The 17,464-nt window shown below is 33.9% G+C and overlaps 1 protein-coding gene across 11 annotated transcripts; it reads left to right on the top strand.

Moving 5' to 3' along the window:
• Positions 1–7,913: 7,913 nt before the first annotated feature.
• LOC114294934 (exonuclease 1-like) lies at positions 7,914–15,637 on the top strand. 11 transcript variants are annotated; one of them, XM_082871417.1, is made up of 13 exons: positions 8,004–8,303; positions 8,421–9,248; positions 9,532–9,669; positions 9,754–9,790; positions 10,028–10,065; positions 10,203–10,352; positions 10,444–10,558; positions 10,693–10,792; positions 11,782–11,879; positions 11,984–12,056; positions 12,796–12,839; positions 14,099–14,220; positions 15,452–15,637. In XM_082871417.1, exons 3-8 carry the CDS (start codon positions 9,556–9,558, stop codon positions 10,704–10,706), a joined length of 468 nt encoding a protein of 155 aa, XP_082727543.1. In that variant the 5' UTR covers positions 8,004–8,303; positions 8,421–9,248; positions 9,532–9,555; the 3' UTR covers positions 10,707–10,792; positions 11,782–11,879; positions 11,984–12,056; positions 12,796–12,839; positions 14,099–14,220; positions 15,452–15,637. The 11 variants fall into 11 exon arrangements, 10 of the variants coding, with proteins under 10 accessions (XP_082727549.1, XP_082727548.1, XP_082727541.1 ...); XM_082871428.1 differs by lacking the exon at positions 8,421–9,248 and having other exon boundaries at positions 7,920–8,303; positions 9,605–9,669; positions 10,693–11,879; XM_082871435.1 differs by lacking the exons at positions 8,421–9,248; positions 11,782–11,879; positions 12,796–12,839; positions 14,099–14,220 and having other exon boundaries at positions 7,920–8,303; positions 9,605–9,669.
• The last annotated feature ends 1,827 nt before the right edge of the window (positions 15,638–17,464 follow it).

Below are 17,464 nucleotides of genomic sequence, written 5' to 3'. Positions count from 1 at the left end.
CTCGAACAAGAGGCACCAAAGTCAGATCAAGAAGATCAGTTGTGATCACAGGAAGCTTGCAAAGCTCAATCAAAAGCACCCCTCGAACTAGGGGCAAAAGAATTTCAAATGTGCTCAAAGAGTCAAAGATGAAGAACGGCAAGAATGCCAAATCCCAGAAGGGAGGAAAGAAGAAAGCATTGCTGAAGAACAACTGAGTTCCTATCCACAACACTAGGGGCAAATTCACCCCCCAGATGGACGTCTACATCATCAACGAACAGCGGCCACTCTCCTGGATACGGATGGCTTCAAAACCCTAAAACCATTTGGCATGGACTTGTTACACTTTTACCCTTTGAGAGGCTCGCTGGGCCGAAAACCCAGAAGGGCGACCTAGGCAAAAGTTAGAGCAAGAGAAAAATACAAAAAAAAGAGAAAAAATGCAAAAGAAAAGAGAAGAGAAAAGATGAAAAGATTTGAAAAAGAAAAGACAAAAAAAATGAAAAAAAAAAGAGAAGAATTGAAAAGAAAAGAAAAACTCGCAAGGTTGAAAACCCAAAAAGGACGACCTTGGCAAAAGTTAGAGCGTAAAAAGAGAGGTTAATACCCGAGTGTACCTTAACCCCGAACTACGTAAGGCTTGATTCCCATGTTTCGGATACGTAGGCAACTTCATTCTGAAGTCCAGCCGTAAAACACTTCAAATTCGATTGTGTCTATGTAATGGTTTTGATCGTCTTTGCCTTCTCTGTATCCGAGAGTTCGGTTGTGATTGTCACTCTGAGGATTGATTGCAATGTGCCACGACGCTATCCAAACAAGGGGCAACTTTCCGTTGCCATTCAACGCGCTGCGGTGCCATTCAAACAAGGGGCAACTTTCCGTTGCCATGCAGCTCTCTTCGAGCAAGGGGCAATTCTCCTTCAGATCTGAGGTTGTGCATCTTGAGAGTAGGTTCCGTGCTCGTTGAGCAGCAGCCGTTTGCAAAAATAGTTTTTGAGAATTTTTACTGAGGTTGACTAATTTTCTCGAAAATTATTCCATTTTTTTCAAAACTGAACCTTTTTCTTGGACCTAAAAAAGGAAAATTTTCAGTGCTCATAACCTAACTTGCATGATTTTAAATCAGAAAGTTGAACAAGCATGTTAATCAAACTCTTATGCTGATCAAAATTGTTTTAGTAGAAAACCAAAACAAAAAATGGTCAAAATGATGAACTAGGGGCACGGTTGAGTCAGATGTTCTGTCTTTTCCCCATCATCAGCTACTTGCCAGAAGGGCACTATATCCTCCAGAAAAGGGCACAACTGAAGCTAACAGCAAAATGTCGAAAGCTCTCTCATCCTCCAAGCAACGAGGTAGAAGCACGAGCTGGAATGGATCAAGATATTACACTCCCTCATCTGGACAGATTTGATCACGTCCAAACTCCCCGGCAGAGCATCGTCAACTGATGTCAGCTGCAGATTTGCTACACACCCAGTTGTAGCACAGCCCCTCTGAGGGAGAAACTCATTGTTGTGAACAAGAATGAGAATCTGGCAGAATACCAGGGGCTAGAGCCCACAATTTCCAGCTTATCCATCAACCACCCAATGGAGGGATAAAAAATGAGAGATTGAAGAATAAAGAGATGTGCGCTCAGAGAAAAAGTGAGGAAAAGGGCTTTTTCAGAAAAACCGAGCTTGAGGGCCGAGTGATGTGAGAATCACAAACGAGAGAGGGTGGGAAACAATACCCAGAGAAACAGGCTCCCTATGCACGTCTGAGTGTCGTGTCTTTTTGTTTTATCTCGATTCTTGTCTTGAGTCGTTTTTCAAGTGTCTGTGTTTGTGTTTAGGTCGTCTTACCTTGTCTTTCTCTTTGTTGTTGAGTCGTGGTGTGTTGTGGTTAGTCGTAGGCTCAACACCCGGTCAAGAACTCATCTCTCAATTTCAAAAAATAAAATCATTTTGCGCTCCGAGTGCCGTGTCGTTCTCCACATTTGTGCAAAACAAGATTTTGTTCTTTCAAAAACTGCAGGGTTCAACCCGGGTCATGTGGGAACAGTAAAACCAGGACCTATCTGAAGCTATATAGGTTCTAGAGTGTTAAGCAAAAGAAAACGGGAAAAATGTCGGGTATCTAAGTTTGTTTCAACTTCAGTAAGTTCCGAGATTACATTCCGTGTGTACCCTTTCAGGTCCTGCCAATGCTCCGAAGTATGAGTGTGCCTCTACCTCAAGCTCAAGATCAAGTCTGCTTCAAGCCAGAATGGCAATCAAAAGTGCTCTCCCTAAGTACCATTCCCTGCCAGAGGCATCTTGGTTGTGTTCGTGATGAGTTCCTAGGAGACCAACTGCGACGGTGGAAACTAGAGTTCGAATGGCTGTTACCTAGAATGCAAAGGTTCGGGATTTCCAAGACTAAAGTCTAGTTTAAATACCCCGAGGCGTGTCCTCAGCTTGAAATCTGTATGGAAGCCCCATAGGTTGAGATGGCGTGTATGCACCTCAATTCTGGATACTGAACCAACCTAGTCTGTCACCCCGTTGGAGAATAGGGAAAGTTGTGAATATGATCAGAAGAAAGGCAGCATCGAAAGTGTTCTACGTGAAGAACCCTTGTTAGTATTTCAGAGCCTTTGTACTATAAGTTGAAGGTAAGTGTTCAAAGAGCACAAGGGGAGATCCCCGTCGGAGAAGAGCGGTTCACCGCCACTCACCTCATGAGGTGCTTTCTAAAGCGCCGCTTTGTCCATTTATTGCTTTCTTTAAGTATCATGCATTGTAATGCATTGTACCTATCAAATTTGTTTCTCAGTCATGCACGATATTGTATGTACGGTTCATTCAAAGAAGTTCCGTTTAAGATCATTTATTTAGTGTATAAATCACACTTCATTCAGTGTATCAATTACACTCTCATTTATTTAGTGTATCAATCACACTTCATTCATTTAGTGTATCAATCACACTTTATTTATTTAGTATATCCATCATACTTGTTCACTAAGTGCATCTGTCACACTTCGTGTTCACCTTTAGTATATCTATCATACTTGTTCAATAAGTGCATCTATCACACTTCGTGTTCACATTCAGTATATCAATCATACTTGTTCACTAAGTGCATCTATCACACTTTGTGTTCACCTTTAGTGTATCCATCACACTTCATTATCTTTAGTATATCGATCATACTTTGTTCACTAAGTGCATCTATCACACTTTGTGTTCACATTTAGTATATCAATCATACTTGTTCACTAAGTGCATCTATCACACTTCGTGTTCACATTTAGTATATCAATCATACTTTGTTCACGAAGTGCATCTATCACACTTTGTGTTCACCTTTAGTGTATCCATCACACTTCATTATCTTTAGTATATCAATCATACTTTGTTCACTAAGTGCATCTATCACACTTCGTGTTCACATTTAGTATATCAATCATACTTATTCACTAAGTGCATGTATCACACTTCATTATCTTTAGTATATCAATCATACTTTGTTCACTAAGTGCATCTATCACACTTCGTGTTCACATTTAGTATATCTATCATACTTGTTCACTAAGTGCATCTATCACACTTCGTGTTCACATTCAGTATATCAATCATACTTTGTTCACTAAGTGCATCTATCACACTTTGTGTTCACCTTTAGTGTATCCATCACACTTGTTTACTTAGTGCATCTATCACACTTTGTGTTTGCCTTTTGTGTATCCATCACACTTTCACTACTACAAAAATAGTTAAAGATCACACTTTGATAAAAAAAAAAGATCTCACTTTTATTGGAAGTGTGATAAAAAAAATTAGATTGATATTTTAATCACACTTAATTTGATTGAGTGTGATAATATTTATTTTTTATGTCACTTTTCAATTAAGTGTGATTATATATATATATTTTTAATCACACCTTCTAACTAAAGTGTGATTATATACTTTTTAATCACACTTTTTAAACAATTGTGATTATATATATATATATATATATATATATATTTTTAATCACACCTTCTAACTAAAGTGTGATTATATACTTTTTAATCACACTTTTTAAACAAGTGTGATTATATATATATATTTTTAATCACACCTTCTAATTAAAGTGTGATTATATACTTTTTAATCACACTTTTTAAACAAGTGTGATTATATATATATTTTTTAATCACACATTCTAATTAAAGTGTGATTATTTATATATTTTTTAATCACACCTTCTAATTAAAGTGTGATTATATATACACTACTACTTTTTAATCACACTTTTTAAACAAGTGTGATTATATATATATTTTTTAATCACACATTCTAATTAAAGTGTGATTATTTATATATTTTTTAATCACACCTTCTAATTAAAGTGTGATTATATATACACTACTACTTTTTAATCACACTTTTTAAATAAGTGTAATTATATATATATTTTCTAATCACACATTTTAATTAAAGTGTGATTATTTATATATTTTTTAATCACACTTTCTAATTAAAGTGTGATTATATATACACTACTACTTTTTAATCACACTTTTTAAATAAGTGTGATTATATATATATTTTTTAATCACACATTCTAATTAAAGTGTGATTATATATACACTATTACTTTTTAATCACACTTTTCAAATAAGTGTGATTATTTATATATTTTTTAAGGTAATTAAAATGTGATTATATATACATTACTACTTTTTAATCACACTTTTTAAATAAGTGTGATTGTATAAAATATTTTAAATTGATTTTTATATAAAATATACAATTCCCAAATTTTTAATCACACTTAATCTGATTGAGTGTGATAATATTTATTTTTAATGTCACTTTCTAATTAAGTGCGATTATATATATATATATATATATATAGGGTAAATTACACTGAAACCCCCTAAGGTTTATGTTTATTACAGTTCCCCCTTCACGTTTTGGAAATTACATCTCCCTCCCTGAGGTTTAAAGTTTCATTACAGATTCCCCCCTTAGCAATTTAATTTTTTTTAAATGCTAATTTTGCCCTTACTGGGTAAATTATATTGACACCCCTTATATTTTAGAAATTACAATCCCCTTCCTAAGGTTTAAAGTAGCATTACCAATTGTCCCGTCGGTTAGTACTAGTTGGAAAAAAAATTCATTGAAAAAAAATTAATTGAAAAAAAAATTGTTAGTAAATTTTTTAAATTTCTGTTTAAAAACCAACATAAACTTATTTTTTGAATTTACATTTTTTCCTCAAATTTACAAACTGAGACAACCATTTATAGATTAAAAAATTATCAAATAAATTTTTATGACAAATTTTAAAATTTTTGTAAATATAAATTGAAAACTGAAAACGAAATGGTTACCAAACATGCTTCAGATGGTAAAAATGTCATAAAATTAACAAATAATTAAATAAGTTACCAACATAAGAAATGATTTATCAAAAGATTCTTAGGCTATGTATGGTTTGATTTTTAGAAAAAAAATTAAAAATTAATTTGGTTAAGAAATAAAAAATAAAAATAATTATCATTTTTATATAATTTTTATCTTTCGAGTGGTTAGAAATAATTTTTTACAAATTAAATTGAAACAGCCATACGTATGTATATAACCTGCTCAAAAATTAAAATTATAATTATTTTTTACCTTTAAATAATAATTATTTTTTAGTTTTTATTTCTTAACCAAATTAATTTTTAATTTTTAAATTTTTTTTCTAAAAATCAAACCATATATAGCCTAAGAATCTTTTGATAAGTCATTTCTTACGTTGGTAACTTATTTAATTATTTGTTAATTTTACAACATTTTTACCATCTAAAGCTCTAAGGTGCCATTTGGTAACACTTACGTTTTCAGTTTTCTGTTTATATTTACAAAAATTTAAAAAACTCAAATAAAAACTTGTTTAGTAAATTTTTTATTTATAATTCAGTGGTCTCAGTTTATAAATTTGGCCAAAAGATGTAAACTCAAAAAATGTGTTTCCGTTTTGAGTTTTTAGTTTTTTTTTTTTTACCACCTAACACTAACCACCACCCGCTACCATTTTCCACCACTGTCTTCCGCCACCACTACCCACCACGCATCCCCCACCACCACCTGCCACCACCACTCACTACCTATCACCCGTCACCAACACCCACCTGCCATCTACCCGCCATTACCATCCACCGCCCGCCACTTACCCGCTACCACCACTCAGCACCTATCTATCACCACCATCCACCACCAGCCACCCACCACCACCACCAACCAACCACCTACTACCCACCCGCCACCATCACGCACCACCACCACCCGCTCACTACCACCTACCACCTTCACCCACCCACACACACCACCACCCGCCACTACCCACCACCACCCACCACCCACCTGCCACAACCACCCACCACCCGTCATCACTATCCACCACCCGTTACCACCATCACCACCACACACTCGCTACCACCTACCACCCGCCACCATCACCCACCCATTCACCCACCAACACCACCCGCCACCTGCCTGCCACCACCACCCACCCGCCACCACCCGCCACACACCTGTCACCACCACCGACCACCCGCCACCACCATCACCACCACCCACTCACTACCACCTGCCACCGTCATCCACCCACCCACCCACCACCACCACCGTCACCCACCCACCCACCTACAACCATCCGCCGCCACCACCTACCACTACCTGCCATTCCGCCACCCACCTGCCACCATCGCCCACCACCCGCCGCCACCACCACACTACCCACTCGCTACCACCCATCACTCGTCAGCATCACCCACCCACCCGTCACTACCACCACCCACCACCACCCGCTACCCACCACCTACCGTTACCACTTTCCACTACCATCTTCCGCCACCACTTGCCATTTCTCACTTTTTTTTTATATTTTTAAATTTTGTTAAACATTTTGTCAATTACCAAACGCGTTTGTAATTTATGTTTTTATAAAAATAAACAAAAATCAGTTTATAAAATTTTTGTAAATATAAACAGAAAACGTAAACGTTACCAAACAGACCCTAACCATTTCATTTTCAATTTTCAATTTATATTTACAAAAATTTAAAAAACTGTCATAAAAACTTGTTTGATAATTTTTTTTGGTTTATAAATGATTGTCTCAGTTTGTAAATTTGAGGAAAAAATGTAAATTCAAAAAATAAATTTACGTGGGTTTTTAAATAGAAATTTGAAAATTTTACTAGCAAATTTTTTTTTCAATTAATTTTTTTTCAAATAATTTTTTTTCCAATTAATTTTTTTTGGTAAATTATACTAACACCCCTTGAGATTTATGTTTATTACAGTTCCCCCCCCCCACATTTTGGAAATTACATTTCCCCCTAAGGTTTAAAGTTTCATTACGGATTTTTCCCTTTAGCAATTTAATTTTTTTAAATACTAATTTTGTCCTCAGTGGGTAAATTACATTACCACCCCTCACATTTTAGAAATTACAATCCCCTCCCTAAGGTTTAAAGTAGCATTACCAATTGCCCCCTTGGTTAGTATCAGTTAGAAAAAAAATTCATTGAAAAAAAATTAATTGAAAAAAAAATTTATTAGTAAAATTTTTAAATTTATGTTTAAAAACCAACATAAACTCATTTTTTGAATTTACGCTTTTTCTTCAAATTTACAAACTGAGACGTCCATTTATAAATCAAAAAAAGTATTGAACAAGTTTTTATGACAGTTTTTAAAATTTTTGTAAATATAAATTAAAAACTGAAAATGATGGTAAAAATGTTGTAAAATTAATAAATAATTAAATAAGTTACCAACATAAGAAATGACTTATTAAAAGATTCTTAGGCTATGTATGATTTGATTTTTAAAAAAAAAAATTAAAAATTAAAAATTAATTTAGTTAAAAAATAAAAAATAATTATCACTTTTATATAATTTTTATTTTTCGAATAGTTAAAAATATTTTTTTATAAATTTAATTGAAACAGTTATGGCGTTGTTTTAAAAATCGTTGTTTAAAAGGTTTTCAAAATATTTTATAGCCAACTCATTTAAAAAAACACCGTGCTAGGTGTACTAACATATTTCCCCTTTAAGCCCACACGTTTTTCATTCTTCCATTTCTCTTAGTCCTGAGATAGATCTAGGGTTTTTTTTGTCCCCTCATCACTCTTCTTTCTTATGGTGAAAGTTCACTAGATCGAGCTCTCTATCCGGCTCCGACTCACGATCACGATCTCCATCTTGGCTCAAAGCTCCGATTCACGATCGTAATCTCTATCCGGCTCTCTCCATCTTGGCTCAAAGCTCTCGATCAATCCGATTTGAAGATTAATTTTGTGAGTCTCATTCTCTGATTTTTTGATTGTTTATATACGAACTCAGATCTGTATCTACGATCTTAGATCTATTTGATACATACATGTGTACACTAATTTATGTTAAAGTGAACACAGATCGATCGATTGATTGATTTTTAGTCTATTGATCGCGATCGAACACTCTCTCTCTGGATTTGATTGATTGATTGCTTTCATTCTGATCTGTAAGTTTCGTTCAGACACCTATTTTGCACTCTGGTGAGTCTTCTTTGATTCCCTCCTTCCTTACCTTGCTACTTTCCATAAATTGGTTTCCACTGTTTCTTGTGTTTAATTATTCTTTTGCAAACATGGATTGATTATAAATTTATATAGAGATTTGAAAAGGTAAAAATAAAAAAGGTGATATAAAAGTAAATGAAATATAAGTTAATATAAGTGATAAATAAGTGTGAACATTACACAAAAATGTTTGTTGGTCCATCACATTAATCAACATTGACTTCATCTTTCTGAATGGTTGTGGTTTTGTACAGTATAGGTTCTGTCAGTGTTTGATTTTTACAAAGAATGTTACGTTTCTTTTTCCATACGATACAATATGTATCATACGATTTTGACTACACTGCCTGTGGTTTAGTTGGATTCTTGGCATGATCAAATCCAAATCCAACATGATCTTATTTTATATAGTTACAAGTTTTCAGAATATATTAAATATTTTAGTTTTTTATAAGGTAGGTAATGCGAAGTGGGTATTGGTTGACCTGCTTACCAAAAAATAGATATTTGGTTGCATAGTTTTGACTGCTCTTTAGTGTGTAAGAGCATCTCCAGAAGCCTCTCTATTCCTCCATATTTGTTACTAGAGCTAGCTTGGAAGGGTAAACGATGGCTCCAGCAGACTCGCCCAAGCATCGCTAAGATGATTGTGAGCTACGGTACCTCACCAGGACAAGCGAGGTACTGTTCATGCACCTTTTAATTTTTTATTTGTTTTTGGCTCCTGAACTTTGATTTTGGCGGTAAAATTTTTCATTTTTGTTTATTTTGTTCATTTTTGCTTCAATGGGTTCAGAAAATATTGATGAAATAGAGAAGAAAATTTATACAGACTATTTTCTTTCTTTGTTTCTGGCTAATAGTAAAAAGTATTCATGAAAAATCAAAGATTACATCTTGCATATATTTGAAATTGTTGAATTTGGTTTAGTATTTGATGTTTCTTCGGATTTGGATAACATAGAACACAATTTAATGCTGTTGCATAATGGCCTGTCAACTGTTTGATAAAATGCTTATAAGTAATGGTATCAAAGATCTTCTCAGGTTCATGAAACCCCATATTGAACCCATTCACATCAAGAAGTATGCGGGCAAGCGGGTAATATAATCACCTCCTCTCATTTCATATATATCTATCTATGTCAGATTCTTCGTAGTTACATTTTTTGCATTCTTTTTTCAGGTGGGTATTGATGCTTATTCACGGCTTCACAAAGGAGGTATGATTCTGAATCCATCACATCTTTTTTTTGACCAAATCCATCACATCTTGTTTGACTTTGTCTTCACAAACTGTTTTTTAGTTTTTCTATTTTTGGTGATTTTTTAGTCACTTTTTAAAATTTTTAAATGCACAAAAAACAACTCACTAGTTCTGATAATTATGTGTTATATGCAAATTATCGAAACAATCAAGTTTTCATACTCACTTTTCTGTTTTCACATGCAAAGGGCAGTGAGTATCACTCCATCAACAGCACATCAACTGATTCAGGTACCAAATTGCGACTCTTTATCACCTATTTGCAACTTGGAATACTATTTAGTGTTTTTCCATCACCTACTGTGAATTAAAAGTACCAATTTGCCATTTTTTATAATCTTTGATTCTTTCAACTGTTGATTTTTTAGATTCTGAGATCAGAGAACATTGAATTTGTAGTATCTCCATGTGAGGCTGATGCACAATTAGCATACCTATCCAGCCTAGAAGCAGAAAAAGGTGGAATTGTAGCAGTGACTTCAAAGGACAGTGATCTACTGGCATATGGTTGTCCAACTGTAAGAAATTCAACAGAACTTTGATATTGATGACTCAAGCCTCATTTTTAGCACTAATTGTCTTTTTATGTTTTGCATTGGTTGCAAGCAGGTTGTCTTCAAGATGGACCGCTATGGCAATGGTGAAGAGATAGTGCAAAACAAGGTTTTTGAGTCTGCATCTCGTGTGCCTTCCTTCCAATGTTTTGATAAAGAACTTTTCACAGGTGATTTGAGACACTTCAAATTTATTTACAAACTTATAACACTAAAAATTATACAACCCTTTGCGGTTCCTTTCTATCATATATATGAACTAATTTGAGACAGGAGACGCACTTATCTTCTAGCTTTCTCACAGGCATGTGCGCTTAGCTGGCTGTGCTTTTCTTCCATCTGTTCCTGGAATTGGAATTACGAAAGCTTATTCTTTGGTTTCCAAGTACCGGAACTTGGATCGTGTAAGAGTGCCTTTTCTCTTTGTGAAAATGAATTGCATTTCATTTTGTACTTGAATTGCTTTCACTACATTTCTTATTACGGTAAGAGAAGATATAAATAAGAAAAGACATGCTTCAACTCCATTGAAATAGTTCTGTTATTATATATGCAGTGTGCACTCTTTTGGAATAATTGCTTTGAAAAAACCTGGAACCTAGGTAGTTCTTTCATAACCAAGTGAGACTTCTCTTCAATTTTGCCATTTGGTGAGTTGAAATCTTCAGATTCAGTGCTCTCTAGACTGAAGTGTTAGTGAAAAATTGTGGCAATTTATTAGAATTAATGATATCAAATATTAGGTACAATTATAGAAATGAAAAAAATGGTACATTGGCTTATTTAGACATTTGAACACACCGAAGGATAGATTTATGGTAACCTATGTATGTTTTGGTTGCTTAAGTTGTATCACACACAAGATTCTATTTGATTTCTCTTGTCTATTCACTTTTGATAAGATGTCATGAATCAAATATATGGACTTCTATAAGAAAAACATAAATGCATCTAGGAAATTATAAAACAAAAAAAACAGAACTGAGTGAGATTTTATAGAGAATTTGATAGAATCCATGAATTCAAGAATCAAAGAATTTGTTAGCATAAAAAAAGAGGAACAACCAGTGAGTCTTGAGAGGCACTGCTCAAGATCCCTGTTTGGCATTCATTAGAGCAGAACCCAAATACACTCAAATTCATATTTATATATATATATATATATAGAGAGAGAGAGAGAGGGAGAGAGAGAGTTTGTTGCTAGAACATTAGAAGAAAAGGAAAAAAAAGAGAAAAAATAGTGTTATAGTTCATATTTAGATGAACTGATCTCATACTAGAACCTATTCCAATTTCAGTTGACATCAATATCTGTTGTTGTTTTTCTTTTTCTTTTCTTTAAAGGAAATTAGCTTTGTGTTTGGTCACATTGGTGCAATATATTCCTGAACAGGTGAATATATGGGTTCAAAGATTGAAATTGTTGATAGAATTGTATACAAAAACAAGAATCAGCACCGACAATGCTCATATTTTCAGTACCTTCTAAAGGTTGTTATTCCCTATGAGCAAATATGTGCAAATAGGTACATAAATATATGTAATGCATGTAATTGTCTTTTTAATCTTAGTTTATCATATTCATGTGATGTTAGGTGAGGACCACAAGCTCATGTTCGGTCTACTTTTTTCCCTTAAATCCTTGACTGCAAAAATGGATCCAACAAGGTTTGTTTTGCTTCTTCAAGTTTTGAATTTCAAACATAATATGTTTGCGTGAGTATTTTGATTTCCCATAGAAATTAAAAAAATTTATTTGATTATATAAAACAGAAAATGTTTCGGTTGTGCAAAGAAAACTAATAATTTGACATGCATATACTGTTTGTTTTGGGATCCATAAGATGGTATTAGAAACACTATAACTGGTTCTAATGCCATATGTGATATGTTGATTCCTGTAACAGAAAACTCTTCCTGTATCATCTAATGGTGTAGACTGTATTGTTTTAGACTAGCACAATACATCTATATAATAAAACAGAACGGATTTTGAAAATGTGTTAGACACAATTGTCCTACTAGGACATTTCAAGGGTTAGGATTCATTTGTATTCACATGGATGGCTCAGATAACCCCCTTAATTTTATATCAATCCTTAATTTTATGCCTCCTCCTTACCCACGCCTCCCCACCCTTCTATCTTTATCTCTCTGATCTCCAGCCAAATCACGTCTCCCCTCCATCCCTCTTTATCTCTCTCTCTCTCTCTCTCTCCCTGTTCTTCTTCTTCCCGAAACTGCTCTCCTTCAACCACAGATTCGGTTTCGTCTCCATCCCTATATTTGGTTCTGTCTAGCTGTGCTTCAACCGCTCAGGTATGGCAATCTCTATCACAACTGTTCTTCTCACCCTTTAGAATCAAAATCACAATAGTTCTTAATCTTTTTATTTTCATCATTTCAGATTTCTGAGGTTACGATTTCAGAGGTTGCGATTTCATCGCTCAGGTATGGCAATCTCTATCACAACTGTTACTCTTTTTATATGAACATTGTTCATAGTTCTGATCATAGTTCAGAGGTTGCGATTTCATAGTTCTGAGGTTGCGATTTCAGAGGTTGCGATTTCATAGTTCTGAATCTTTTTATTTTCATCATTTGAAATTTCAGAGGTTAATCCCCAACCCATTTTAGTCCAGGGCTTCACACCCATTAAGTGTTTGTTTGAATGGGTCTGAGAGGGTGTTCCATTTTTTAACTGAATGGATATGGGTTCATTTATTGCTTATTTTTTGCTTGAATCTGAATTTTTTGTGGGTTTGCTTGTAAAGTTGCAATTCATAATATTCTTTTGCTTAAATCTGAATTTTTTGTAGGTTTTGTTTGGTTGGGTTGATTTTTAACTGAGTTTTGAATCTGGATATTTTTTATCTATAATCAGTTGAATTCTGTACCCATCCCAATACAATTCTTGCTGGATTTTTCTTTAATTTTGTATCTGTAATCATTACTCATCCTTCAAAATGTTTGGGATTTTTGAAATCACCTGCCAATAATGTTTCTAAGCAAAATTCAGTTGATAGTTCTGATTAATTCTTGCTTCGGTTCTTGCTTTCAGATTTTCTGATTATCTGAAAATCACCAAGTCGACTATTTTTTTTTGTGGGTTTGGTTGTAAAGTTGCAATTCATAAAGATTTGTTAGCCAACCCAAATTACACAGGATATTATGTTAAATAGGGTTTTGGACAAATAACAAGAGAGCTCATATATTTCTTAGTCTGTCTGTTATTGGTACAATTGACGTGGTGTGGACCTTGCCCTCTATTTCTTTCCATAATCAGCACATGTGTGCATGTAGGTGAGTATTTTAATGAAGCAACTATGCTGTTAAATAACCAGCATAACTCTGTGTGCTGCAATTGCTAATCAAAGAACAAACAAATTGTTTTCTCACTTTTGATAATGCCTTCCAGCCCTAAATCTGGATATTACAACATCTCACAGTCAGCTTCCACCAGAAAATAAAGAATCCATAATTTAATAAAATTACAGTCAATTAATATAACAATATCTTATATATTGCTGCACCTCAAGTTTTGGCCTGGGTTTGAAAGGAGAATATAGCATGCATAGCAGTGAGAAAATGACTGCTTTAGTATGTGTTACAACTTAATAATGGGAGTTTAATTCATTGTTCAAAACAAGAATAATAGCATATTTCAGTTGATAGTTCTGATTAATTCTTGCTTCGGTTCTTGCTTTCAGATTTTCTGATTATCTGAAAATCACCAAGTCGACCATTTTTTTTCTTGAAAGGCTTGCGGAGATACCAGAAAACAGAGTTTCTGCAAAGCATTACGGTTAATTTTCAGGTTAAATTCTTTCAGGTAAAATTCTAATTGCGAACATATAAACTTCTAATACTTTGTTTTCCAAATTTTCCACATTTTGCAGTAGCTTGATTTGTAAGATTGATGATGATTGAGATTGAATCTATTGAGATTGAATCATACAAGGGTCTAATGATTGCAGTTGGCAATGCTACATCTGTTTCAATACTAATGGTAGCAATGTTGAAGTGAAAATCGTAAGCAATCACATGACCGTTAAATGGTTTATCATTCATCACATAAACACCAACCTCAACCTGCAATAATAGTAAGTCATACCCACCCAAAAAAATAATAATAAAAAACATTGAATAGTGTTGTACTATGCCAAGTATTTTATAATTTAAAAAAAAAAAAAAAAAACAACAACAACCACCACCTTAATGTCATCTGGTATAGCATTTGCATCAATAGGTGATCTTAGGAGAGTTGCAGAAGTTAAAATGGTACTGATGTATGTTCCATTACATCCTCGCATTCTATTATAGTCCCAGAACATGCAAACATCATCTTCCCACCTAGACATTGAAATAAATAAGCAAAGTCTCTACCTCTGTGTATAGCATTTGTATAAACATGAAAGCACATGCAAGAATGAAAACTTTTATTGTCAATTAGTAGAGTGTAGTCTATTAAATATATTTTTTGAAATTGTAGAGTGTAGTCTATTAAATATATTTTTATAATTGCATTTTAATCTTAAATTTAAATAGTGTTGCAATTACAATTATATTATAATCCTAACATTATTTACACCGTGCCTTCAGGCACGGGCATATGCTAGTTGATCTATAAGTGAGTGGATGTATACATATTACCCCTACTCTCTTTGTTGTGTCGTGCTTAGTATCTAATCTTTTATTAAATGTCTTGTTTCTCAAATAATATTGTCATTTTCTACAAGTGCATATCTTGAGTTTTAGATCACTTTTTTGTTTTATTATTAAATTATTCTAGCTTAAGAAAGTTTGAAATCATTCATGCCTTGATGATTTATTTTGGCTTCTACAAGGGTATCAATATCTTTTGTAGCTTTATACTATTTGTGTGGAGAATCAAAATAATTATGTCATTTTTGGTGGCTGTGGGGAAAGGATTGGGGCAGTTTAACAACTGGATAAATTACATTATTTTTGGTGTGATCTAAATGTAAGTTTATAAATTAATTAGTAAGTTTATTCATATGCTTCTGGCGGTTTTTAAATTAATTTGTTTTTTTATTTTTCAGGTCAGAAATTTCTTGGAGAGATGCAAAATATGGTCAAAGAATTCAAGAACTTACTTTTTTCAAGTTTTTTATTTTTTATTTTTTAATGTATGTAATCACAGTTAATTTTTTTTTTATTAATTTCTTTGTATATACTTTCAAACATTTAACTTTCATTTATGAAACATATGATATTATTTCATTCAATATATGGTTGTGATTCAAAATATAGTATATAATGTGTATTACATTATTCAAATGCGCGTGCAAAAATAATATTGATTATTCTTTAAATATGTCAATTTTTTTTTTATCACAGGTTTTATTAGTTATTAATCACACTTAAAAGGTGTGATCTAAATGTTTTTAATCACACTTAAAAGGTGTGAACTAAAGTTTTTAATCACACTTAAAATGTGTGATCTAAATGTTTTTAATCACATTTAAAAGGTGTGATCTAAATATTTTTAGTCACACTTAAAAGGTGTGATCTAATGTTTTTAACCACACTTAAAAGGTGTGATCTAAATATTTTTAATCACACTTAAAAGGTGTGATTTAAATGTTTTTAATCATACTTAAAAGGTGTGATCTAAAGTTTTTAATCACACTTAAAAGGTGTGAACTAAAGTTTTTAATCACACTTAAAAGGTGTGATCTAAATATTTTTAATCACACTTAAAAGGTGTGATCTAATGTTTTTAACCACACTTAAAAGGTGTGATCTAATGTTTTTAACCACACTTAAAAGGTGTGATCTAAATGTTTTTAATCACACTTAAAATGTGTGATCTAAATATTATTAATCACACTTAAAAGATGTGATGAAAGTATTTTTTAATGACACTTAAAAAGTGTGATTAAAAATGACCATTTTTAATCACACTCCTAAAGACCACACTTTAATAAAACTTAAAAGGTGTGATTAAAAAACATACATCACACCAAAAAAGTGTGATCTTTATCTATATTTGTAGTAGTGTTTGCTCACTTCATTCATTTAGTGTATTAATCACACTTTGTTCATATAGTATATCTATCACACACTCGCTTTGTACCTATGACGCTGTGCTCACCACACTCGCTTAAGTGTATCTATCACGCGCTCAGCTACTGTATCTATCACATTTTGCTTCATATAGTGTATCTATCACACATTCGCTTTTTGTGTCCATCACACTATGCTCACCACATTCGCTTTGTGTATCAAACACACTCTCGCTTTGTGTATCTATCATACCTTGTTCACTCAGTGCATCTATCACACTTTGTGTTCACCTTTTTTTGTGTATCCATCACACTACATCCGCTTTGTGTATCTACCACACATGCTCACTTTGTATATTTATCACACGTTCGCTTTGTGTATCTATCACACATGCACACTGTATTCACAGTGAGAATTGCAGTAATTCTCTTAAACCCTTTCTGCATTGTAATGTAGCTTGGTTTCTACTTGCTTAAAACTGTTGCATTGTTATGCTTCATTACAGCTTTCTTTGCATGATCATAAGTTATGCTCGGCTTTGTGCATTGTTCTTGCATTTCGCCCCTGCCCTCGGGCACATATCTTTGCCTGTGGCTTGTATGCTTTGTCTAAGTCTTCAGCCTTGTCAAAAATGGGTCGTCTTTGGGCTTTGACATTCACTCCCGTCATTGTTATGACTTTCGAGTTCTGTCAAAGAGGGGCAACTGTAGACACCCCATTTTTGACCATCCTCAAGACTTGGACGTCATCGTTTGAACACTCGGTGATCATCCACGTTTGTGTTCATCTTGAGTTCCCGGAGGTCTCGGCTACGCGCCTTGCCTTAGGGCCTCTCGACTCGACTGTGTTGTGTTTGGTTTTGCACTAAACACTTGTGTTTTTGTTTGGAGGGCAGAAAATGGCTTGTTGGACATCCCCACTCCTCACCGGCCATGGCTTAAGGCCACCGGCCATGTCTTCTTTCCACCGGCCATTGGTGATGGCCAGTTGGCACTTTGTGTGGTCGACCGACTATTTAGTTGGCCGATGGCCTCCTTTTCTGGCCG

The sequence above is a fragment of the Camellia sinensis genome, chromosome 1 (assembly GCF_055761805.1).
Source record: "Camellia sinensis isolate YWXY chromosome 1, ASM5576180v1, whole genome shotgun sequence".
Lineage (NCBI taxonomy): Eukaryota > Viridiplantae > Streptophyta > Magnoliopsida > Ericales > Theaceae > Camellia > Camellia sinensis.
This window is presented reverse-complemented; position numbering and strand designations above follow the sequence as displayed.